The 26,662-nt window shown below is 39.3% G+C and overlaps 1 protein-coding gene across 1 annotated transcript in view; it reads right to left on the bottom strand.

Annotated features, from left to right (window-relative positions):
• Nucleotides 1-3,160: 3,160 nt before the first annotated feature.
• The window catches only part of ripor3 (RIPOR family member 3), a 65,388-nt gene continuing 41,886 nt past the window's right edge, over nucleotides 3,161-26,662 (bottom strand). Inside the window, exons 4-26 of the mRNA XM_042493936.1 lie at nucleotides 26,244-26,399; nucleotides 24,939-25,017; nucleotides 24,744-24,767; nucleotides 24,549-24,602; nucleotides 23,456-23,605; nucleotides 17,151-17,214; nucleotides 17,032-17,075; nucleotides 16,809-16,934; nucleotides 16,497-16,642; nucleotides 11,955-12,081; nucleotides 11,552-11,700; nucleotides 10,684-10,917; nucleotides 10,413-10,509; nucleotides 9,330-9,587; nucleotides 9,095-9,240; nucleotides 8,359-8,524; nucleotides 8,095-8,230; nucleotides 7,297-7,461; nucleotides 6,855-7,019; nucleotides 4,974-5,176; nucleotides 4,247-4,330; nucleotides 3,973-4,063; nucleotides 3,161-3,880 (exon numbers count right to left, since the gene is read on the bottom strand). Of these exons, the coding sequence (XP_042349870.1) occupies nucleotides 3,780-3,880; nucleotides 3,973-4,063; nucleotides 4,247-4,330; nucleotides 4,974-5,176; nucleotides 6,855-7,019; nucleotides 7,297-7,461; nucleotides 8,095-8,230; nucleotides 8,359-8,524; nucleotides 9,095-9,240; nucleotides 9,330-9,587; nucleotides 10,413-10,509; nucleotides 10,684-10,917; nucleotides 11,552-11,700; nucleotides 11,955-12,081; nucleotides 16,497-16,642; nucleotides 16,809-16,934; nucleotides 17,032-17,075; nucleotides 17,151-17,214; nucleotides 23,456-23,605; nucleotides 24,549-24,602; nucleotides 24,744-24,767; nucleotides 24,939-25,017; nucleotides 26,244-26,399 (2,965 nt within the window). The 3' untranslated portion in view covers nucleotides 3,161-3,779. The remainder of the gene's footprint in view (nucleotides 3,881-3,972; nucleotides 4,064-4,246; nucleotides 4,331-4,973; nucleotides 5,177-6,854; nucleotides 7,020-7,296; nucleotides 7,462-8,094; nucleotides 8,231-8,358; nucleotides 8,525-9,094; nucleotides 9,241-9,329; nucleotides 9,588-10,412; nucleotides 10,510-10,683; nucleotides 10,918-11,551; nucleotides 11,701-11,954; nucleotides 12,082-16,496; nucleotides 16,643-16,808; nucleotides 16,935-17,031; nucleotides 17,076-17,150; nucleotides 17,215-23,455; nucleotides 23,606-24,548; nucleotides 24,603-24,743; nucleotides 24,768-24,938; nucleotides 25,018-26,243; nucleotides 26,400-26,662) is intronic.

Here is a 26,662-nt window from a genome sequence, read left to right as displayed (position 1 = left end):
TTAACTTGTCATTTCAAATTCAGTTCACTTAAAAATTTAAGTCAGCCTGGATGCTTGCTTTTTTTTTACGTTAAAACAAGTGGTTTCTTTTTACAGTGTGATGTTCAGTCTTCACTTCTGATAAATTTCACCAAGTCACATCCATCCTGAAAAAAATGAGGAACAATAACATGGTAAAAAATGTATATGACTTTGTCCTTTTTTGTGATTGTCTATTCTCACTTTTTAGTTATTTGTCTTTTCAAACCCAGAACCATCTGGCCCTGCAGAAAACAGCTAAAACAAACCACGCAGAGCATTTTCAAACAAAAGGCCGAGCTCTGGTTCTTGTTTATCTTCTGAACACTTTTAAGGTTTTGTTTAAGGAGCTTATCTGCATCTGATTATCTAAAAACAAACAAACTATCTTCTCATGGTATTCTACATTTTAGCATCCCCTGTTGTGGGAGAGGCACGTTTTCCGACACAAGAGCTTTGACATGCTAAAGATTTTGATCCAGTTTTTTTCTTCGGATATTGCAAAGATTAAAAGATTAGTTTGGAGCATACTGAGTTTTCTAACACATTTTTTGAAAATAAAAAAAACTTCTTAAACACGATGCAAAGTTGACCCGTGTTGAACTACTAAGGCTGAAGTAAAGCCTCGTTTGACTACAGAACTTCCCCTGCCGTGCACACAAATGTGCTGACTCATGTCTTCTTCCCATGACATTTTTATGACCTCACAAACATTCCTTAAATTTTCAAGTCCGCAAGGTCCCAGGTCAGTGGAACCACAAGCAAATCTATTCTGTGGGCAGTGAAAGCATCCTCAGGTCAAGGCCCTTCCCAAACTTCAGTTTATATTAACAGCCAGCAGAGGGAAGCACCTGCCTCTTTTCCAGTGATATGAAGGAGGTCAGACAGAGGGACACCGGTGCCTTCAGTGATGTGAAAAACTTGGGATTTACTTTCAAAGGAGAGGAGAATATAAAGTAAATTTGGTACCAAATAATAAGGGTACAAAACACATTCTTTCATTATTCACCAAGAAAAAGTCACCAAAATTATATCACATTTACTTCATACATTAATTTATATTCAAACAAATTAGCTGAATTACTGGCATTTGATCAGCTTTCCTCAAAGCAGAATAGCATCCGTCCATACTCACTTTTAGTGAATAAATATACATTAACTCATCGTTTCACATTAGTATCATGACACAGTGACCCGTGGAAGTCATGGAATTTCACAGTCACGTTTCCCAGGCCTGAAAAATCATGGAAATGTGTTGTGGTGTGAAACCACATGTCACCACCATGTCAGCTTCCCACGTGATGTGTTCAAGGATCGTCAGATATTTGAAAATCCAAAAAAGGATTTCTGTTTTTACAGTTACTGTTAGTAAATGGTGTCATTTTGACGATTTTTTAGAGAAAACATGCCTTTTAGAAAAAAAACCCAAAATATTTTGAAGAAAAAAAGGTACCAAAAATGAAAAAATAGAAATAATTAGCCAGAAGTTTTTAAAGAAAGCCTGCTTTCCAAACCTGTTTTTTTATTTTACCAAAACCAAAAAATAAAACCAAACAAACAAAAAATCTCCAATTATTTTTAAGTTTTCTATAAAAAATTGCCAACATTTTTTTTTTAAAAGTAAAAAGATCTTAGCTTAAAATGTTTTAAAAAATTCTACATTTTTTGACATGCCTAGTGTGCATGAAGGGACAGACAGAATTAGGGGAGAATTTGAAGAAACATATGTGATGATCAAATATAAACATAACCAAAACGTTGTTGCACGTCGAAGCATATTTGAGCTACATTACGTCTGCAGCTACAGAAAATAAATTCACTGATATGTTAAATTAATGTAATTTAATGTATTACATATAACACATTTCCATGATTTTTCAAAACTTTCATGATTTTAGTAGTTCCATGACTTTTAAAGGCCTGGGAAATGTGATTGTGAAATTCCATGACTTTCCCCAAGTTTTTCATGGCTGTGGGAAAATCAAGTGTTAACAAATAAACTGCTTTATGCTGACTAACAGGAATTTATGATATGTACAGTTCATGCATTAAATCATTGAGTCATGCATGAGTCAAGCATGTGTTTTGTACCAATATTATTAAGTGTTACTATTCTTTTCCAAGCAGTAATAAGACTGTGAGTACATTTTGGATGTATTTCCTGGGTGTATTGTTCCAAGATTGTCACCATCTTTATCCTAAATCGATGCAGGTCAATGCAATATGTAACTCAAATGACAACACGCTTTCATAAGCCCGTAGCACGCTGGGCTTGCTCTCAGAGCATCTGCAAAGCAGGAAACTCACCAACAAATTCAGTCATTTTTTCCCCCCAATAACAGATTTAGGAGAGCAGAGTAAAAACCTCTTAAATGCTGGTTGGCTCAGAGTCGTTTGCACCATAATACTCTGGTCCCTAAATGTCACTCAGCTCCTGTTTCGGCGGCTATTTGATGTTCCCTCTGCTCAGCATTTAATAAAAGCAGATGAAAACAAGCAAAGTAAATAGTACGCAGTACAGGGATACTCAACTTGTTTTGGTTGAGGGACACTTTTGCAAAATGACAAAAGGCCAGCAGTCAGTCACAGCAGTCCCATACAAGTTAGGATGTTTACAGCATTTTAGGATGTTTGCAGGATTTGAGGACATTTTATAGGTTTTTTGAACATTTCTTGGAATTTAGGACATTTCTTGAATTTGAGGATGTTTTTAGGACTTTAGGATGTTTCTTGGATTTTAGGATGTTTTTAGGATTTTAGGATGTTTCTTGGATTTTAGTATGTTTCTTGGATTTTAGGGTGTTGTCTAAGATTTTTTGACATTTCTAGGCTTTAAGGACATGTCTAGGATTTCAGGACATTAGGGGTTTAGCTAAGACCTCTGTGGTCTGGTTCGGGGGATCCTCCACTGGCACTTTTTTTGATGAGAAGCTCTATTTTGATGCCGTTTTATGCACTCTGGCACCTCACAGAAACAATTCCCAATGAGAATTACTTAATTTTTAAAGTGAATTACAAAATGGTTCGGGGGTCCACCCTGCACCCCATTGGGAGCCAGATTTGGCCTGCAGGCTGCAAGTATTACTGACTTAGTAAAAAGAAAAAAAAAAAAAAAGTAAACCTACCACAGGTACATTTGTAATTATTTGTTATTAGGGATTTATTTGGTCCCTTAAGGTTTATGTTCACATGATAATTTGGATTTTTTCTCTTAATCACACATGCGTGACATTTTCTGAAATTATAGTAATACATTTCTATGTACTTTTCCAATAAAACAACAACCATGTCCAAGTCCCAACAAAAAAAAAAAGCAGAGATAGTTTTACAGCTGGCATCTTTAGCAGATTAAATAGTGGTACTGCAATAGGTAACAGAACTCCTTCTTTATACAAAACTTTGCTTATTTGATCAGATACATTCATGGTCCCAGTAATGTCACTTCTCTGGTCACAGGATAAAGGAAATTGGAGATTTGGAGCAAAAACTTGAGTGAGCAATCCATCCAGAGAAAGCCTCCATCTTTAGATTTTCCCGTGCATTTGTCTCTTTGGTATTTGTCATGAAGGCACCAGATTTCTTCAAACAAAAATCATCCTGGCATTCCTCTTCAGTGATTGCTCGTAAACTTTATCCAACTCAGACACAAACTTTGTTTAAGAGTTGTCTCTCACCCTGACTGTCGAGATCATTGAGATGCACACACTCTTCATGTCGGATCCCTTCAGAATAAAAGAACTAATTAAATTCAGACTAGTTTCCTATAGAAAGGTTATCTCGGTCTCTTGGTTCTGGTACGCCTCCTCCTGCATCTCGGCGTACAGCTGGTCCATCCTCTGGAAGGCCAGGTGCCCCGTTTTACCTGCAGATGGACAGGTAGAAAGCATAATGAAAATATAATCCAGTAAAATGCAAATAATGAACTACAAAATGAAAAATAATAAATGTTTGTACCAAAAGAGAGGACAGTTTCTCTGGCAGCGCTGAGCACATCTTCATCTGCTGATCTCCACAAATCTGCTATGTGGTCCACACTCTCTGTTGCCTGGCACACACACACACACACACACACACACACACACACACACACACACACACACACACACACACACACACACACACACACACACACACACACACACTCAAGCAGTTGATAACGTACCAGACGGTGCTAAGAAACTGTATTTCTGTGAGTGTTTTAGTGCTTGTGTGGGGTGTGTTTGCTCACCCTGAGGCATTTAAGAGCCAGACAGGAGCCTTGTTGGATCTGTACATCAGTGCTTTTCAAACTCTCTGTGTAGTAAACTAGCGCCTGGAGGAGAAGGTTAACACACAAAGAGACATTTCATGTTTTGTTGGAGTACTTGCATCATTGCATTTATTTTCACAAGGTATACCATGACAGGGAAGCTGTTATTGGCTTGGAAAGATCAAAACCAACTGTCTGCATCCATGCTAGCTGCTCTTCAAGGCTCTGCTTAGGGACAGCAGTGTGTTGGGATAATGAACCCCCATGGACAAGGGTTGGGTATCGTTTGGGTTTATGGTGCGACACTACAGGCAACTACGGGTTGTACCCGACTCAGAATTACACTAGATCACAAATATAAGCCAGAAATGGTTCTGTGTTAAGTTATTTTGAGCTGTAAATTCCCCACTTCAAAGTCTGGTGTTGTTCTTGTGGGCTTGAAGTGTGTGAGTTCTCAATGAAACTAATCTGACTGAATAGTAGTAAAATTAGGAAAATGGTTTCTATGACATTTGGTACCAACATTCAGGTTCCTCTCAGAATGAATTTAAATTGCAACATTATACCTGCTTAACATCAGCATGTCATATTTTCATTTTGAGTATGCAATGTTGGAATTTAGCTTAAAGCTTCACAAAGTAGCTGGTATGACTGGACTCTGAGCCTTATTAATGCGAGCACAGTTAGCTGGGACAGGTGGACGTACCTTGCTCCTGAAAGGCTTGCAGCCTGCAGCTCTGCAGAGACAGTTGGCAGCAGCTTTGCAGACTTTGTGGTTGGAGTCGACCTGCAGGGCGGCCAGAGTCTGCAGCGTGCATCTCAGCGGGAGGAGCTCTGCAATGCAGCGCCCCCTCAGCTTATTTAGAGCCCGCCTCCTTTTGGGGCTCCTCAGGGCTGACAGGATGTACTCTGAAACACATAACCCTCCATAATCAGTAAATAATAAACCAGCTGTTTAGTAATCAAAAACACAAAGTCTGTTCTGGAGCTTTTTCAGTGTGATCCCACAATCTTTTCAGCAGATGAAATTCGCCAGTTTCAGATACTTTTTCTATTTTTTTTTGAATACTTAAGGACTTCATGCTTATTTGTTTACTTCAGTTTAGGAATATCCATTTTGTCTACACTCAAAAATATGAGAACAGGCTTGTTTTAAGTTTTAATTAACATAAGACAACTAAAATAATATCTTAAATTACATTGTTACGCTGACTTCATTCTCATTCAGCATGCACATGTCTACCCACACTGATATTACCAGAAATAATTCTGACTGTATACCCCATTACATGTTATGTTTTTATTATTGACTTTAATTATAATTACATTTCTTACATCTCATAAAGTAATTTAATTGTATCTAATCTTTCTGGCACTCTTTGTCTTACTTTGGCTGTAAACTTCACCCGCCTGGTGTTCGAAGTTAAAACATTTGCCAAGTTAATTTCTTCCTTTATTTGTCCCAGATTGAATTAAGCACAGAAACACAGTGTTTTTTTTAGCAGTTTTATAAGTGTTGTGGTCTGCAAACCAAATGTAGTTTAGCAGTTTAATAAACAGCAGACATTAGCCACATGAAGGAGGAGTGGAAGCAAGGAAGGAAAGAGGGGTGTGTTTTTGTTTGTTCATGAGAAAGGATTGATACTGTGATTGTTGAAAAATATTGATCCTTTAAGGAGGGTACACACACACACACACACACACACACACACACACACACACACACACACACACACACACACGCAGTTTATTTGGTGAGACCGTTTTGGCAGTTATGTTGACAGATGGTCCAGATGACTTTAGCAAACTGGAATTTCTGGAATGTTCTCAGATCCTAAATCCCTTGTGCAGAACTATATACCACCATTCCTCGAATGCAAAACAGATACCAGCAAGACACACACAGACACGTACAGCGTGCGTGTTTGTAGGCCTATTTATATGTATATCTATGTGTAGATAAACTTTGTCATCTGAAGTCAACAAAAAATGCAAAGACGGTTTTAGATTTAAATAGTTATATTCTCTAGAGGTGAGAATAACCAGAGGCTTGTGATATATTATCACAATACTTCAGTCACATTACAATATTATTGTAGTATGAAACATGTGGTATTGCAGTAACATATACTGTGATATATCAAAATGCATTATCTTTATTTCAGCTGCTTATTACGTATCCCAAGGAAACATCTGTTTTATGTTATAAGATTACATTTTCAGTCTTTTCATCTAACTTAAGTCATTTTTATTGCAACAAACTGTATCTAGTGGACTGAAAAAGTGATTGGTTTTGTTATTATAGTGGGCTACCAAAAGTTTAATTTGTATTTGTAATATGAATTATTTATATAATAAAAGAAATCGATACTGTGCGTCGATACACAAAAATATCACAGTCCAATTATGGATTGATTTTTTTCACCCATCCCTAATGTTCAGTGTGTCATGATGGTCTGTTGTCATTAAAGGGCCCAGTTAAATAAAACCATTAAGGCAAAGGTTGCCTTTAAATTTTCATGCAAGGGTGCCTCAGATAAAAAATTACTTGCATAGAATCATCAGTGCAGTAAAATTAGAGATATACCTTCTTTAGAGAGGCGTAAGATGTGCTCTCCCAGCTCCTGGATGCTCCAGCGTTTCAGATACACTGACAGCTGGAAGAGGGTGACTCTCTCTGGACTGCAGACCAGTCGAGAGCTGGGCACCATCCGACAGGCCGTCTGCACCTGCTGCAGGAGCTGAGAAAACACTGCAGAGGACGAAGACAGAAGTGTTTGTAGCTCAGTCGGCAAGTGACGACTCTGAGTTACTTATTGCAGTGTTTGATCATCAAACTTAAATACTGCCTTTAGACTTTGAATCTGTTTTTCAAATGGAAAGCTCAATTTGAAAATTAGTAAGTCTACAGCAAAGGGAAACAAACACAGACTTTTGTTAATCAACCGGGTGTATGAATAGTATGAAGCATGAAGAATACCAGTATCTGTGTAAGAAAGGTGGAATGAGGTGTGAACGGACTACAGTACCTTTTTCTGACTGTCCGGGCTGCTTCGCCTTCACCTTGTGGGTGTAACGTTTCCTTAATGTCCTGGAGAAGCTGTCAGAGAGGCAACAGAAAGGAGCGCTGCTGTCGTTTACACACTCCTCCCAGAACAACAGCACATCCCTTGTTCTCTGGGCCTTAGGCAGGACTGAAGTGAAGAGAGGAGAATGAAAATAGTATATATACCATTATTTACCTTTATATAAGAACCAGAACATGCTGAACATGTACGTTAAAGATTCGGGTTAGGCCAGTGATACTCAACTCACTTAAATCCTAGAAATGTACTAAAATCCTGAAATTGTTCTTAAATAAGACGAATGTCCTTAAATCTGAGAAATGTCCTAAAAACTGAGAAATGTCCTGAAATCCTAGAAATATCCTAAAATCAGAGAAACATCCTAAAATCCCAGAAACGTCCTAAAATCGAACAAACAACATAAAATCTGAGAAATGTCCTTAAAACTGTGAAACGTACGAAAATCGTGGGATTATTCAAAAATGCTAGAAGTGTCCTAACATCTTGAAATGTCCAAAATCCTAGAACTGTCTTAAAGTTCCTAAAATGTCCTAAAATCCTGGAAACATGGGGCTGCTGCGACCAGCCCCCTGGCCTCCTGTCATTTTGCAAAAGTGGACCCCAAGCAAATCAAGTTGAGTATCCCTGCCTTAGTGTTATACAAAAATAAGCTGTTGTAAATTAGTTCATCCTAAATGATGTTGATTTATTGTACATTATGCAATTCTCTAAAAGACAAAAATAAACAGATCTTTAACTCACTGTCTCTAGCAGAGATGCTGTGACTGTCGTTCTTTTCCAGCAGCAGACAGCTGATTCTGTCTAGAACGTCTGCTTGGAGAGCCATTTCCTCCAGCAGGTCCCTCCTAGACGGGCTGAAGTCGGTCGTTTTTATCATCTGAAGAGACATTGTGTCAACTTGTTAGATTTTGACAAGCAATTTTCAGGCGGCAGAAAGACACAAAAGATATACACAGATTAAAAAATGTGGTTATTGTGGACATCGCTCAAGGAAAGATACTTTACCTGGAGCAGGATGCAGCATATATCCAGGTGAGTCTCAAGAGCCTGGTCTAGACCCCAATTCCCAGAGGTCAGAGGGCTGATGACCAACTCCTCCTCAGATGTTGACTGGCTGTACTGGGAGAGGTGGCCGAGACTCCTTAGAGCGCTCTGCTGCAAAGAACCGATGCTGATAGATGGGGAAAAAAAGAACACATTAAGTCAGCGGTGAGTGCAAGGTTGCCCTCTGAAATTCAAAGATTCAAATGATCAGTCAGAGACCCCACATTCAACTGAGATTGCTTCGAGTCGAGCAGTTGGTTTTTTTTTGCTAGTAACTGTGATGTGCTGTGTACTTCTGGGGATGTTTTGGTCCCCAGATTTTGCAGTGAAGTCAGTGCTCTTGACTTTCACGCTACTCTTTGATATAGGTCGCTGTGGACATTCAGACAGCGGCATGGAGGAGGAGAGGAGAGTGAAAATATTTTCTCTCTCATGCCAAGATTTGGTACATTTACAGCTCACAGCAACTTAATATGACACAGTCAGTGGCTTTTGTTTGTTGTCTAGTGTCGGCACACCTGTTGTTAGCTCAGGTAGCTTGTTTATTATACGTTAATGCGGCTGTCACATTTGACGTCCTGCTGAGCCCGTTGAAATTTTACATGGGGAAGAAACAAATCAAAGAATGTTCTTGAACAGCCAAATCTGAGCCAGGTACAGCCCTAGTTGAGTGTTTGATTTCAGTGTTTGAACTCACCCACTGTCTTTAAGTCTCAGGCTGCCCAAACAGGAAGTGTCATCATCTGCGTTGAAGTCATGTGACAGGAAGTCAAAGCTGCCCAGGACTTCCTCCACAGCCAGAGTTTCCTCTGATGATGAGCTTCTCAGCAGGGAGAGGTCGTTCTATGGGTGGACATATGAATATTGAGATAAAGATCATTTGTGTGTGTGTGTGTGTGTGTGTGTGTGTGTGTATAAATACACACAGGTACCTTTAATATGGTTGCCAGGTGCAGTATCTGGTGGTCCAGGGCTCTCAGCTCCTTTTCAGAGCAGCTCTGGTTCTGAAACATTTTCTCCAGCTCTGCGATCAGGGCTCCCAGCCTGACAGACTGGGCTCTGCGCTGGGCACCGCTCACCCCCGGCCGCCCTGAAACAACGTTGGTGGGTGAGGACGGGGTTATGGCTGAGGGCTGAGCAGAGGGTGTGGGCGAGGTAGGGGAAGAATATGACTGAGATTCTGGAGAGTCCTGGAACAAAAAAAGGGAAGACTCAGTTGAGAATGAGAAGAGGAGACGAGTCCACATAGCAGATACATAAAAATTGCATCAGATACAAAGTCCCCTGAAAAGATACATGAACATACAGTATTAGTCAGTACTGTTAGAGGTCAAAGTATTGACTAAGCCAAACCAGTGAAAAGTAATCACAAAAACACCTTTAGACACAAGTAAATAGTACAGCTACCCATTCAAAGTCAGAGATTTGAACCATCATTCAGGGACCCTCATTCAACTGAGATTGCCTCAAGTTGAGCACGCGTTTTTTTTTTTTTCTGTGCAATGTTTGTCTGGGGATGTTTTGGTCCCCAGATTTTGCCTGTGAGTTAACTCTTGAATTTCACACTACTCCTTGGTACAGAGAGCTGCAGACATGCAGGTAGCAGCACAGAGGTGGACAGAGGAGAGACCTTCTCCTTAGTAGTGGTGAATTTATAATTTACAGCAACTTAATACGATACAATCTCTGACTTATGTTTGATATCTAGTGTCGGCAAAAAATGTTGTTGAACATTTACAACCCATCATTTGCGCAATTAGTTTGTGTACTATATAACATGTAAGCTGCTGTTACACTGAATGTCCTGCAGAGTCTGCTCAAACTTCAAAACTCTGTATGGAAAACAAAACAAATCGTCGATTATTTGGAATTCGACTTGAATAATTCGAGAGTCGAGTACAGCCCTTGTAACTACACTATTAAAAGCATGATGGACTTACTACTTTTTATATACACCTGGATTAGAGAACTTTATTTTTCAGAATTCAAGTTGATCCCTCAGGTGTGTTTTTTACCTGAGCACTGAGAGTGTCCTGTTCCAGCTCTGAACTGTGTGTCTCTGGGTCGGCTTCTCCAGCTGTGTTCTTTCTTAAGATGTCAGGAGTGCTTGACCTGTAATGCAGAAATATCTTTTTACACTAAAGGATTTGGCATGGTGATATGGAGAAGGTACACAAAATATTTCAAAGGTACATGATTTTGACATGACAACAACACTTGGCAGCGCTTCTTAGTGAATACTGGTAAAATAAATGAAACATTATTTGCTCTTAAACTCATCCTCACCTCTGGAGAGCGAGCAGGGAGCCGGTTTTACTCTCTGCTGGTGTGGAGGGAGAATCTAACACAGTCCCCCACTCCTCCTCCTCTCCATCCTTCTCATCCATCCTCTTCCTCCTCTCTGTCTCCTCTGTAGAGATCTCCAGGGATCCTTCCTCCCCTAGGGACAGCTGAGTCTGGCTTCCTCCCAGACTGGTGCCTTGACTGTGACTGGAGGGATAACTGTGAGTCCTCGTGAGACTGTGTAAAAATTGATTTTCACATGAAGCATAAAATCAAGGTGAAACATAAAATACACATCTTTTTGCCTTTGACAGCTTTCTAATTAGACTGTATATTCCCCCTTGTAATTTAGATTCATCACTTTATAATACACTAGTTATACTTTAAGACAGTGATACTCAACTTGTGGCCCGCAGGCCAAATCTGGCGCCTGATACATAAGGTGCCAAAGTACATAAAACAGCATCATCAAAGAGTTTATTAATCATCCAGTAGACGATTACCTGCACCACGCCTAATATCCCTACAATCCTAGAAATGCCCTAAAATCCTTGAGCTGTCCTAAAATCCTAGAAATGTGCTAAATCACAGAAAAATGCTAAAATCCTAGAAATGTTCTAAAGTCTTGAGAATGTCCTAGAAACATGCTTAAATCCTAGAAATGTCCTAAAATCTGGAAAACATCCTAAAATCTGAACACCATCCTTAAGTCCTAGACAAATCCTAAAATCCTAGAAATGTCCAAAAGTCCCTGAAATGTGTATGGTGCTTCTGTGAGTGGCCCCCACCTTCTTGTCATTTAGCAACAATGGCCCCCATGCAAAGCAAATTGAGTATCCCTGCTTTAATGTTTACGACTTATGCTTCGTACCTGTAGGGGCTTTGAGGGCTGTGGTTTGGTGCGTCGTGTGAAGGGTTGGACAGGTAGCTGAGTAAAGACACGCCTTCTCTGTTATTTCGACTTTTAGACACCAGAGACGGGAGGGAACCCTCTCGATCCTTCAGGTCACGCATCATGGACTGCAGAAGATGGAGACCCACATATCGGTTAAAATGTCACCCTTGAAAGGGTAAGTTCTTTATTTTTCAACCTGTTGTGGGGACATTAATCTTTTCACACATTCACATTGCACAGAGTCATCCACACAACAAAGAAATTCAACTTAGTTTAGTCTTGATGTTCTGTTAGGTAAGGGATGGGGTTAGGCTGAAAAGGTTTGGTTTAGGACACAAACACAGACAGTGTAAGTGTGTGAATCTGTCTGTATACTCACTATGAAGTATTTCTCTGTGAAGGACGGGGTGCTCGGTGCCGTCCAGCTGTAAACTGAATTCTTCCTGCTGGACACCGACTGCCTGCTGACAGACAGCGGCCTCATCTTCTCAGCGCTGTCGAACGGACTGTAGATGCAAATACACACAAGCACACAGAATGTATATTTAAATATAAATGAAAGTTATACACATATATATGCTGAATATGTCTTTTTATTTTATTTAATCTTTATTTAACCAGGAATAGTCCCATTGAGATTCAGAATCTCTTTTTCAAGGGAGTTGTGGCCAAGACAGCACCATTACAAATTTCACATAAAGAAACAAACTAAAAACACAACTAATAACTTTTTATTAGGGATGCAAATTGTATGCAGTTATCTTAATCGATTAATTGGTAAAATTAATGATCACTTATTTGTAATTTAAAAAAAAAAAACTCTGTCAAAGCAAAAAGTAATATATTGCATATTCTATGACAGCATTTCATAGCCTGTCGATTAATTGCTTAAATTTCATGTTTGATTAAGTTCATAGTGACCCATTACTTGACCGTCAATTAATTGGTATCATCCCTAATTTTTACAAACAAAAACAAAAGACTTAAAACAATAAGCCAATTTACAACAAACAACAACATTTAGCAGCATTCAGTAACCAGACAAGTGCTACTGACAAGGTCAGTTGTCAAGACGGCCAAGATGAATTTGCATGCATGTATAAAACATCTCCATAATCAGTTCCTGACAAAAGCGTTGCTTGAGCCAAATCGTTCCATGCACCAAAACAGAAACAGCATTTGTTTCTATAACAGACACAAACTTCACCTTGAGCTTTTTTGTCAGACACTCGATGTGATGTTTAATAGACAGATAGTCTTCTAAGAAATAACCCAGGTGTTTGTAAGTCGAGACTCGTCAAATCACCTTATTACTCAATTAACAATTTGATGTACATTTTCAACTGTTTGCTTCCACCTTGACAAGCACATAATTTGGTTTCGTCAGAATTTAGTACAAGTCTCAATTCACAAATTCCTCTGAACTCCATTAAAAGCAGTTTGCACTGATCACACTCCCTAACAATGAGGCAGAACCATACAAAATAGTGTTGTCCGCATAAAATTGACGTTTTGTATTTACAATATTGCAACACAAATTATTGATATAAATTGTAAATAAAATAGGCTCCAATACGGACCCTTGTGGGACGCCATTTTGTACCTTTAAAAAGCTTTAAAAAACTAAAAATGTACCATCTGTTTAGATGCTTTGTGTTCTACTGCTCAAGTAGTTTTCATACCACTGAACATTTTTTGAATATATTACAGCTGTCCAACACATTTCATCCATATGACAATCCAGCGTATATTATTGCTTTTTAATATTTGCAGCTTGTCTCGTGACTCTCGTTTCCAGACAATTCCGAAGTTTTTATGCGCTTCCAGACGTGAAAAATTTCACGGTCTTTTCCTTTACCTATCTTCACTTTGGAGTAATCCTCCCGACAGTATGGTGTCTGCAGACTGTTTATGTGAAAAACCTGAAGGTCATGAAACCTTTTAGTCACAGTTGCTGGAAAAAAATCCATGTATTTTGTGCTTTCATGGATCACATCAGTGTAGTTTCACTATCCCTTCAGCTCACTAAATGTATTTGTTTATTGGTTTTATTTAAAGTAATTGTCAGAGGGTATATTGTGTTTTTGACTTTTTTATTTTCTGAAGTCAGCCTCTTATATTAGTCTGACATTTGAACCAACACATTTAAGAATTTATTTCAGCATTTATTGAAAGGATAGCTCCTTGAGTGTGTAGCATTTCATTTTCAAGGGGCCCTATGGACACTAATAAAAAACAAACAAACGGAAGAAACTGCATTACATAACAAATATACACTTCAAATACACCCACACCCCCTACCCTCAGCTGCTGTACAAGAAGAATTTCAATTGAATACTATGACTTCGTATTATTACATTAGTTTTCAGCACGACAGTTTAAAAATATGAGCAAGTTGTTTTGAGATAAATATATAAAGACGTCCTGAAGCAGCGGAAAGAGGTAAACAGATCTCTAGAAAAGAAGATTATTCCAGTCAGATCATGCTTTGTATTGGAATCACCTACATCCAACTTATTTGAAAATTCTGGGGACAAAGAAAAAGGGAAATTGAGTTTGTCTAAGTGGATATGAGGAATTGCATGGAATCAAAAACTATTTCAAATATGATAAACAGGAAGGAACTCAGGCAGTCCAAAAATGTGAAAAATACAGAGGAATTACATAAAAAGCCTTTATCATAGTGGCTAAATCATTAAAAAAGCCGACATGTTTCAACCACTACAGGTCTTTGTCAGGGCTTTAAAAATTGTTTATCCTGTTCTGTTCCTGTTTTCCATGAGCACCTGACACAAGTTTTTGACCTTTGTTTGATTATATCCCACAGAGCAGCCAGTCATCTTTTTCTTTTTCACTGTTTCAAATATGAAGGACATCTGCATTAGCTGCCCACAGCTTTATCTGTGAGCACATGTTGGTCATAGGAGTTTACATGTAGCAGAAACACTGATTGAAATCACTTCACTGTGAGCCTCAGCAGGATTATGTGTGGCGTGTGTACGTCCACAGCAGTCTTTTGTTCTGTTGTGTGCGAGTTCGGCAGCCTCGTGCGTGTTTGTGTGATTTTCCGTCTCTCTGGGGAGAATCCATGAAACTTCCTCCACCTGGCTTCTCTAAACCCTGAAATGTGATCTGTCATGGTGCAAGGGCACAGCAGAGAGTGTGTGTGTGTGTGTGTGTGTGTGTGTGTGTGTGTGGTGTGTGTGTGTGTGTGTGTGTGTGTGTGTGTGTGTGTGTGTGTGTCAGTCATGTGCACTGAATTTAATGAGCTGTTTGGCGACAGCTGGCTCAGGTTAGAGGTGCAGAGGAGACAGAAGCAGAGAAAGAAGGAAATAACAGCAGATTCTGCTGGACGGCTGCATGTGAATCTTTAATAATATAACACATTGTTGTTGTTTACTTCACATTATTTGTTGCTTGGCCTTGTTTTACAGCTGTGAACATGTGGCAAAGTAACAGTGAGAAAGCAGTTTGAATTTGAAAAGACTAAGATTAGAGAAAATGAGTAAGAGAGACAAAAAGCTAGAGAGAAAACCCAAATGTTTTTCAAGGATGGTTAACATTGATGCATTAATCCCAATGCAATCAAGGTCTATACATAAACATGGTGGAAGACGGGTTTGAGTGACGTCCTCAGGTTGGCATGTTGTGACCGGTCATACATCTTACGGTCGTGGGGAATAATAGTTTGACACGTACAGGACCTGTATGCATCAGAGAAGGCAACTAAACTGTTGAGAATTGCTTTATCTTGCCAATAAAGATTTCAAAACTGTTTTCAAAAGCAAAATAGTAGAATTGTAAACATGACATTTAAAAAAAAAAAGGTGATCAATCGCGATTAACCTTTTAAAACCTGAATCGACATCGGTTTTCTTACGCTGCTTTTAGATGCTTTTTCCTTTTTTTAAAATTTTAAAAAAAAGTTTTTATTTTGTTGTTTTTTTTTTCAATTAATTTTCCTTTAACTTTTTTCTTGAGAATTTTTGGTCCATTTCTCGTTTACTTGCTCGGCGCTCTTCCCATATTTTTGAAAGAAATCAAGCGCTCAAAGGGTTAACTGTTGGAATGCAGTGATTAAACACGTTTAAAAAATAATCATTTGACAGGCCCAGTTTTTTCTCATTCGTTTCTCATTCCTCCTTGTAGTAATTGATCACTGTCACCTTTTCATTTTCCCTTTTTCTTGTCTGAGAGGAGAGTATCTGGTAGTTTGTGGACCAGCTGCACCTGTCAGTCATGTGACTCATCACGCTGACAGCAGGGCTGCAGGACAGACTGAGGGAGCCACAGACCGTTCAGAGAAAACAATCTCATAGTTTTCACGACAGATTTGATTTCCTTATGCAGCTGTCCACACCTATTCCCCCATCAGATCATCCAATTATTCGAATTTCCTTTTTGCTCGTCTGTCCGTCCTGGAAGAGGGATCCCTCACTATCCTCTACCGCTCTTCCTGAGGTTTCTTCCTCTTTTTTTCCCCGTTACAGGGGTTCTTTTTGGGGAGTTTTTCCTTGGGTGATGTGAGGGTCTAAGGGCAGAGGGATGTCGTACACTGTAAAGCCCTCTGAGGCAAACCTTGTTTTGTGATAATGGGCTATATAAATAAAACTGACTTGACTTGACTTGACTTTTTGGGAACATTGCTGATTTCACTCCTCTCCACTTCACCTTCCCATCAACCCCTGTATTCGGCGGAGGAATTTCCTATGTGCTTGACGTCATGGCGTTCTCTGCCACCACCTCATTTGTCATTTTTACATCAGTACACGCTGCCAGAAAATTTTCATGTTTTTCTAGGTCATACTTATTTCTCTGTGTGTGTGTGTGTGTGTGTGTGTGTGTGTGTGTGTGTGTGTGTGTGTGTGTGTGTGTGTGTGTGTGTGTGTGTGTGTGTGTGTGTGTGTGTGTGTGTTCGTACTTCCAGGTGACTTCCAGCTGCAGTTTGATGGTTCCCAGCTCTGTGATGTCCACCAACATCAGCTGCGGCCTCGCCACGAAGAAGTCTGCGCTTGCACACGTCACCATGCCAACCAGCAGCCAACCCAAACCCTTCGCCTCCGTCACCTGAGAGAAGACATTTTTCGAGTGAGATAACCTGCACACATAAACCAGATGTCTTTAAAATATAAAATAAATAATAAATAAACTGTCCTGCGGTCATCAGTGGGTACATATTTACACTTTTACATGTGTTTGTGTATATGTGTGTATTTCTGTGTGCTTTTGTGACCTTGATCTCAAAGTTGTGGTGTATGTGCGGCAGGAAGACCATCTCCTCTTCGTCCCAGGCCTGCGTGTCGTCTGATTCGATCCTCCCTCTGATCCTCCATCGCTGGCGGCCCAACCGCACCACCACCTGGTCATGTGACATTGTCGAGACGTGACATCACTACAGTAAGTAAACTTGATTTTTTAAAAAAACTGATTTCCATCACTTTAAAAGTGAAGCTTACCTCGTATTGGTCTCCAGGGCAGAGTCGAGCAAAGCCGATCAGACCTGCAAGTAAAAACACGTTTAAAATATTTGGAAGATAACGTGTCACTGATAATGTGTGTGTGTGTGTGTGTGTACCTTTCATTTTGATATGTAGCTCTCCGAGGAGGATTTCTAACTCTCCCTCCATAACTGACATGTCCTGCAGAGAGGAGAAAATTAGTGTGAGTGAAACTGTATAAAAAGTAAATAAATCTTTAGCAGGGTGCCTTTAACAGTTCTTGTTTTCGTTAACCGACCGCTTTGATACTTTTCAGCTTTTCTCGTCCAAAGTGAGGTCACAGGTCTGTGTCATGTACAGAACATTGACACTGGAGCTGTATTATATTTGGCAACAAACTTCTTTGGCTTTTTGACTCAAAGATACTCTTCTCTTCTCACTTTACGACCTCTCTGGTGGCTGGTTCAGTCTCGTTTGGGGAAAAAGTTGTTGTGATGGTTCAGTTATGATTTTGCAGTTTCTTATTTAAACCAGTTTAAAGTAGCCACTATAGCTACTGAGGACTGCTGCGTTCTCGTCATTATTCATACTCACGCCTTGGTAGCCCAAATTTTAATCTCCAGCTTTAATATTTTGAAGGCCTCATTACCCAGGCTTAATGTAATATGTCGATAAATGTAATTGAACCAGGTGTTGGTGTATTAAGCACCTGTGTTTGAATGTAGCTCCACTCTATATTTAGCCTGATGTTAATGAGTACATTCAGATGTTTGACCTCTTCAACAGTCATAATTGGCCAATTGGTTTTGAGTTTTAGCCTCAAGCATGAGTTTGGTTGTGGTTTTCTTTTGCAGGTTTGAAGACCATTGTTCAATCTATTAGTATTTAATATTTCATGCTGTCATACCCTCCTGAAATTTCACCGGAGTATACAGTATATGACAGTTTAAGTATTCGGTGCTAACCACCCACCCCCCTTCCAGGGAGTGTGCTACTTACATTCAGCATTTCAGACTAAAAGATACACAACATAAAGCCACAAAATGTTAAGAAAAGTAATATTTACACACCTATTTTTCTGAAAAAAACTCACCCAAATCATCTAGTTCCTCTTGCTAGTAATCTAGTTTCTAAGTCCACTGTTCCCACATTCACCAGCTCTGGTTTGGTTGAAATAAGTCCTTAATTCACCAAGTTGGATGTAAAAGAAGAATCTGTTTTCCCCCACAGTCTCTCTGTGTCTGCTGGCCACTAGCTTGCTCTCTGACCATCTCTTAATCCAGTAATTATAATGTCATTTGAATTTGAACATTTTAATTTTATACTGCATGTTCAAACTGAATTTGAAACAAAAAGTTTGAGATACTGTGCTCCTCACATAAAGAATAAGTTGCCACCAGAGTTTTCAAATTAAAATCTCTCATTTGTGTAAACATTGAACTTAACTATATGAGTGAAACATGATGGCACATGTGGTCGATAACAAGACATGAGCAGAATAACATGCAACACGTTTGTGTAATAGGGTAGAAAATACTGCAAACTCTTATTATAATAAAGCTTTAAGACATTAAGATGCACATTGTTCTTTAATCACAGCGACTAACTTTTATGAGTTAAACAAATTCAATCCAGTAATAGATTCCTGCCAAAGAAGTTGAGTTTACTCCAAAGAGCAGCAGATGAAGCAGCATATGTGGAGAAGAACTAGTGCCTCCTGTGTGGGCCGATGTTTCGGGAGGTCACGGCTGTTCATCACACACTGCAGACCAAAACTGAGAACCAAGTGGCCAATTTATGACTCTTGAAGAGGTTGTAACACCTAAATATGCTCATTAAACTTCAGTCTAAATACAGAGTCAAGCCACATTCAAACAAAGGTGGTAAATACACAGTATTATTATTACACTGTATTGATTTTCCAAGAAAATCAATTCACCATTCTTGGAAATGTTTATATTTTACACCGAGAAAGTACATCTTCATTCTGATTGTACAGCCGAGGAAAAAGTTCCCTGATATTTTGTTTAAGTAAAAGTAGCAATACCATAGTTTAGAAATACTGCTACAAGTATATCCAAAATTTTAGTGAAGTTAACCTACAACAGAATCAAAACTAATACTCAGGGGGCCCTGATCCCTAATGGTGCTTACTGGGAAGATACCCAGTGTGTAAACATGCAGTGTGAGAGTGTGTGTGGTCGCAGAGACATACACAGACTCCAGTGTTACAGGCAGAGGTGCTGACCTCGCTCTGAAAGGTTCAGCGATCATCCTGTTTGGTCTCGAAGCTCATTCACGCTGAGTTTACATGTGACAAAGTGAGTTCTATTTTTTGAGCCTTTCAGGGTTCTTACAGTCATTAAAAACTTTGAAAAGTCATGGAAAATAAAAGATAGTCTGAAACTTTTGGAAAAGTCCCAGAATTTTGATTCACAAACCTATATAATCACACACGATGTGTTCAATGAACATCGGAAATTTGTAAATCCAGTGATAATTTCTGGTTTTACAGTTACAGAATTTAATCTAAAATGTGAAATTGAATTAATTAATCGTTAGGCATTGATTGCTGTCAAAATATATAAAATTTGTTAAAATTGAGGATAAAATGAATTTGGTCTTGTTTAAAATAAGCAAAGTTTTTTTTCAAATAATGATTAATTGATCGATACTTTTACTGATAAATCTATTCAGAAAAAGGGCTTGCGATTAGCAGTCCTATTTATACTGACGATTTGGTTGTGTGACCGTATGAAAGGACGGAAGAATGGACGGACGGACAGAGTGTGAATGAGTCTTCAGTTGTGTGTTAATGTCCCATAGCATGTGGCTGCAAAAAGAAAAATCACCGTGGGACCATCGATTACACACCAGATGATTTGGTTTGGCAGTGTTACGACCATTAGCGGCGAGTGTTGGCCCTCTCCTTTGTGGAGACGACGGATAAGTGGCAGCCACTTTTGCCCCGAGTGCGTTTCATTTACAGCCCTCTTATCAACTCCCTCTATGATCATTCAGTACTCAAGAATCTTTTTTTCCATGGTGATAAAATTGTTGAATATTTATTTAATTATTTGTAAAAGCATTTATGCTGATTTATTTTCTGTGGATAAAAAGAGTTATTCAGCATCCATCGTGCTGCATTCTTACACAACGAATACAGTATTTTCTTTGTCATCATCAGTGACATTATGTATTTCTCTCCATTTTTGTCTGCCAAACGTGTTTGGTTTTGCATCGCAGTTTAAAGTGCCTGTAGCCCCGTTTACAAAGTATCTCCATTATACATTCTTTTAAAAAATGAATAAAATATGAAATGTGTTTGCCAGAAATCATTTTTGACCAAATTGAACATTTTACCGGTGCAGAAAACCTCCATTCACACCGTAACGCAATTTAAAAAAAAACCCACAAGAACTAAAACAGCAGTTTGCATAATTTCCAATTTGGTGTGTTTCTCTTGTTGATGACAGTTAAAATGCACATCTTTACAGCAGAATAAACATGTTTACAGCCTGGTGCAAAAAAACGCTTTGGTCTCTATAGCTAATTTAAACATTAATGACAACTATACCCAGGGTTGAGTTTTTATGTAACTCGCTCATCTATTTAAATGTTATTAATGCTCCAGCACACGCCCGCTCCAACACGGACATGTCCATCAGCTCGCTCCATCACGGACATGTCCAACAGCCTTCTCCCAGCAGTTTTACAAACTTTGTCCCTCCTGTGAGGTTTTCCAACAATCTGTCATTGCGCGCGACCAATACGCACGGAATTGGCTAATAATAGCGCCCATACCACTGATTCATCACATGTATCTGTAAGCCAGGCATCATCAGCTGGCGGACCGAGGTCTGGATCCAGACCAAAACTTGGTCCTATCCGGACCCGTGGCCAAGTTGTAATAAAATGTAAGAGTGAGAACAATATTTTTTAAGAAGTAGTGCTGGGCAATTAATTAAAAAATCGAAACTGACATTCAGACCCTCTAATCAACATAATCTTGTCCATGATGCATATTTCGGTTATTTAAAAATTCTGTTAACCGTTTCCCCACCGGGGCTGCCAACTCCCACGCATCTGCCGTTCGTCTCCAGCTTTTGGGCTCTGTCTCATGCTCTCATGACACCAAGGAAAATCTCATGCCAACACACAGCGAGGGCTGAAGTGTTGAACAATCATGTAAAAAAAGTGAACTACTTTGACTCTGGAACAGCTTAGTGTTTGACAGCCACAGCATTTCATCATCGCAGATCAAACAGCTGATGGTCCCACAGCAACGCAGTGAGACGGACAGAGCGCAGCTTCTCCTCAAAGCACCAAAGTGTCTGAAACAGCCACATTTGCAGAGGTGGAAGTGACTTCTGTAGACTTCTACAGACGACTTTGTGCTAGTTTCAGGTTTAATCAGACTTATGATGAATTATTTTGAAACAGCAGGACGCATCGCTCCGTGTCTCATCCAGCTGCTCGCGCTGAGCTCTCATTATTATTACCAGGGGCAGATGTAATGTTTTGGGGCCCTGGGGCCACAAGCACATTACCTTATTTTCAGCCTTTCTCTAACTGGGATTGTTGGCAGGCTGTGGGCAGCTATAGGAGAAGTAGGCCGACTCAAACGTTTTTAATTCCTGAGTAAAATGAGTAATAACACAGAAGTTTGACAGAAGCTGAAGTCAGAGTCCTGCAGTCAGGAGAGGTTGGCCTATTATCAGCACAATGTGCTTACATTTACCTGAAGTTTGTTTAAGATGGAGCTGTTAATTTTTATATAATGCTGGAAAGTTTAATAAATAATAACAAATGTTATGTTTATTACACTCAACACACCATGGGGGCAAAAAACAAACCACATAAAAAAGAAAAATCAAAATAATCGTTTATTAATCGTAATAAAAGTAAAATGTTCAATTAGTCGTGATATTGATTTTTGGTATGAGGTTTGGACCTTTGCTGGGAGGAAATTTTAGTAACTGGACCTCTTTGAATTTTAGTAGAATAGGTCCTCCAGTTTGTGATGCCTGTTCTACAGTATATTTGTCATGTTCAATGTCAGACAGAAAATAAATATTTAAACCAAAACCAACCTTATGATATATTCATATGTGACTTAGGAATAAAAGGGAACCTTTTAAGCTCCACAGAAATAGTGATTTAATGTATATTGTGATATATATCGATACTGATTGATATAAAAAAAAAAATATTGTGACTTCATTCCATATCTCCCAGCCCAAACTAAACATATAGTAAGCTGTTGGATTAAAACATTGGAACATTGTTTTAGGTTGCAGAGGCAGAAACAGGATGTTGAAGACTTTGACTCTTGGTCATTCATCATACAGTGGATGATGTCACGTGTGACCGCGTTCAGTTGTGTTTCAGCCCTCAGTGACCTCCATCTGCTGCACACATGGTCAGACGAGGAACAACACTGATTCATGTGTTTCACCTGAGACACATTTTATGACTACAGAGCTGCAGTAGAAACACATTTCAGATTAAATGAAATATGCTGTGTAATTAATTTGTCAACATTAGCAGAAATCACTGTTAATCAAACTCAAATCAGCAAAGTAAGCAGAACGATGCACATGGCACTTTGTGGGGTAGAAATACTCAACTTCCTTTGCTCAGGGGCCACTTTTACAAAAAATGACTGGAAGCCAGGGGTGAGCCGCAGCAGCCCTTATACTTGTTTCAAGGATTTTAGGACTTAATGAAGGATGCTTCAAGGATTTTAGGACATTTCTGGGATTTTAGGACGTTTCTGGAATTTCGGGTTGTTTCTAAAATTTTAAAATGTTTTCAGGACCTTGGGATGTTTTTAGGACTTTAGGGTGTTTCCAGGACCTTAGGACCTTTCTCGGATTTTTGGATGTTTCTATGGTTTTAGGACGTTTCTAGGATTTTAGGAGGTTTCTGAGATTTAAGAACATTTTCAGGACCTGAGGATGTTTCTAGGATTTAAGGACATTTTTAGGAATGAAGGATGTTTCTAGGATTTTAGGACATTAGGAGCTTAACTAGGACCTCTGTCTGGGAGTGTGGGGGATCTTCCACTGGCACTTTTTTTGATAAACAAGTTATAGTTCGAAACAGGCCACCCAGCTGCCTGTCGGGGGCCAGATTCGGCCCGTGGGCCGTTAGTTGAGTATCACTGATATAGGGTATAAAAGGTGTATACAGTGCCATGGCTGGGGAAAAAAGAACGGGCCTCATAAGACTGGTCCACTGGGAAAATTCCCCAAACTTGATGGCCAGTCCTGCTTCACCGTGGAGCATGATGACTCAGCAACTACAGACATGAAGGCAACATTTCTTTACTGGTGACACGAGGGATTTATTTCAAACATGCTCCTCACCAAAGACTGAAGCAAAGTCTTTGAAGAAGTGAAATCACACACAGACTCGTTCGCTCTGACGGTTGCAGTACCTGCAGGCTGTGTCTGTGGTTGCGACTGAGCTCCAGCAGACTGTCTCTGGAGGCTCTGGTGGACGGCGACAGTGAGAAAGCTCTCTTCATGTTGACCGCTCCTTGGCACAACCTCCACTGGATACAATACGTCTCATACAGCTCCTCTACCTGCACAGACACAGAAACACTGTGTTCAGCTACACAGTCGAAAACACATTTAGTTTCTTTCTTACCACAAAAGTTAGCTGATGTACATGTGCTTGTTGGCTGAACTTTGCATGGACTGTGACTGTTTGATAAATCAGCTCAGATTTTGTGTTTTGTTTGAGTTTGGTCCCTTCATTTCTATTATACTGTACAGTTGTTGCCCTTCTCTACCTGTCCACCAGATGCCGTAAGACTTTCCCACCAGTCTCGGTCACCTGACTCCCATATCCATCTGCTCACATGACAGTATTTATACCAGCCCATCTCCTCCTGTTTTTTGCCAGATACTCAATGTTGCTTTGTGGTTTCGCTTTCCAGCCTCAACCTGAACACGTTTCTACTTGCCTGCACCTTTTCCCATCGTCATTCGTGTTCACCTGTGGCTTCTCAGTTTCTCCTGCCCAAACTACCCATGCCTGTAAGTTTTGTATCTTCACAATCACAGAAATGTACCCTTCTGCTTAGATTATCTACCTTTTAATCTTTATCCTGCCACTTCTCACTCACATCCCAGACACAAAGCCATTAAACAGGGTTCATACACTTCATACACATTTTCCATTTCACGTACGTAATGTACAGCTTCCATGTGCAGAAAACATAGTCCGTTTTATTTTCTGAAAACTACATCACTGCATAAATCAAATGTAGTTATTATAGTTTTGGAAAACTGACTGGGGGCAATAATCCGGAAACATATTTTTCCTACCCTTTTCTTTTTCCCATGCTTATTCAGGCCTAGAAGTGACTAAAATCAAATTCCATACTTCAGAAATAGCTTTCCTGAAAATATTTGGAAAGCATTTGTGTCCCTTATGATCACTTGATCACCATCAGCTCAACCCAAGATAAAACCATGAACTGAAACAGTTAGACAAATGTAGATTCAGTGTTCTGTTCTTACCTTGCTGATTTGAAATTCTAATCGTCGTATGTATCTTTCCAAAGCTCTGATCTCCTGTGAAAAAATGTAACTATTAGTTTCTCATTTCTAATGTTGATATATTAGTGTTTTTGTGAACGCAGGTTTGACCACCGTAAGGTGAAATAATGAATCTGCAGAGAGAAAACATGTTTGTGTCTTTAGTGCAAAGCTTACCTTCTCCAGATCGTACAGAAAGGCCTGGAAACGGAGAAAATACATCATCATTCATAACAACCTGAAAAACAACTAAACACCATGCTCCCATGTGCATGCACACAAACACACACACAAACACACACACACACACACACACACACCACACACACACACGCTCACAGTAATCTCAGTTTCCTTCTATTCTGTCCTCACCAGTCTGGAGTTTCTCTTGGTCTCTCTCTGCTGTGAAGACAGGAAGTCCATCTCCGCCTGGTGACCCTCCAGGTAATCCCTGCACACGCAAACATTTTTTTTGGTCACACACTATGTATGAGATTTTGTGAAGACTGGGGATATTAAAGGGTCACTTGCACCAATCTCCCTTCAAGTAACTCGACATATTAACGATCCCTCATTTATACACAAAGATAACTCTAAAAACAAGATAAAAAGCCTTTTATATCAGCAGTCAAATGTTGCATTTTAACACCTTAAGTCGGTACCAGCCTCCGTTTGTGGGAGGACACCAAGGGACTCGGAGACAAACCTCTTCAAAAAATGTAAAAACTAAAAAATAAATTGGGGGATTAGCTAGGCCCCAGATTAAACGCAGACTCTTGTTCACTGCGCAAACCTTTGGGACGTTCTTGTCACCACCCCTCAGGTGTATCTGGCGATGCTTTGGAGGGGCCTGAACCCTGGACTGGGAGCCACTGGACTAAACCCGCTAACTGTAAATACAGTAGTTAAAACTAGCTCCACTCTGAGCAGCCTGAGCAATAAAATGCTGCTCAAACATTAACTGTTAGGGCCCACTTTACTATTACACACACCTGCATCGCCATGAATGCGCTTTTCAAAATCAAGCTTTAAAAAAATATTATACATTAATATTATTCTCTACATTCATTGAGTTAATTTTTTTAACCAACATCAGTCCTAATCATAAATATTAAATATTAATCTATTTTCATGATTTTAACCCTTTAAATGCCAGGTTTCTGTCATGATGCCACTATGTTTTTAAATGATGATTATCACAGCCTGGGATAAGTCAGTGATTAGCAGCAGCATTCACTGTGACGATTGGAAATAGCATGTGTTTCACCCATGCCAAATATAAGAGCGTATTGTATACTTATTGTAGGAGCTGAGCTGGAAATTCAAAGATGAAACAAAAATACAGTCTTTCCAAAATTGATGCAATATGTATGAAACAGCCAAAATTATAAAAAAAAAGAAGAAAAAGTGTGTAAAATGCGCCGAACAGTCCCTAAGGGTTAATGACTCAATAACAGCATAATAATGTAATAACATGACATTCCTCTGCAGAAGAAGTAATTTTACTTTTGATAATTTTTTGCTTATACTTCTATACCTCTGGAGATTACTTGCAGGACTTTTATTTGTTAATAAAATATTTTTTTGCATTGCTGTGTTGGTACTTCTTGTCCCTCTGTAACATTATCACTTCAGCAGTACAGGGTACAAATTTAAATCCACTAGTAGTATACATACTTGAGTCCCTTGCGTAGCGCCTGGAAAACCCTGTCGACCTCCTCCGGCTGCAGGGACCAGATAGCCCCGCCCCCTCTGCTGGGATGCAGTTGCATTCTGGGAGATTTACCTCCTGTCGTGGCCTTTGTGCGGAGAGAGTTACGAACAGAGGACTGCCTAAAAGATGAGAAAACAAGGTCTTTATTATAATTAGCTATACATTTGTTTAGAAAAAAAAATCTTTTTGCAAAATGTTGGTAATATATTATTTTGTAACTTTTTGTATTTTTTTCTCTTTTTGCTGACAATTCTAAAACAATAAAGCTTTGTATTGTATCTTGAAATCCTATGTGGGATGGGCCAGACTGGCATGACACAGAAATAAAGACTAACTAACTAAAAAGGTCATTGAAAGTCTTGGAAAAATCATGGAATAGAAT

Source organism: Plectropomus leopardus, chromosome 2 (assembly GCF_008729295.1).
Source record: "Plectropomus leopardus isolate mb chromosome 2, YSFRI_Pleo_2.0, whole genome shotgun sequence".
In the NCBI taxonomy this organism is placed as follows: domain Eukaryota; kingdom Metazoa; phylum Chordata; class Actinopteri; order Perciformes; family Serranidae; genus Plectropomus; species Plectropomus leopardus.
This window is presented reverse-complemented; position numbering and strand designations above follow the sequence as displayed.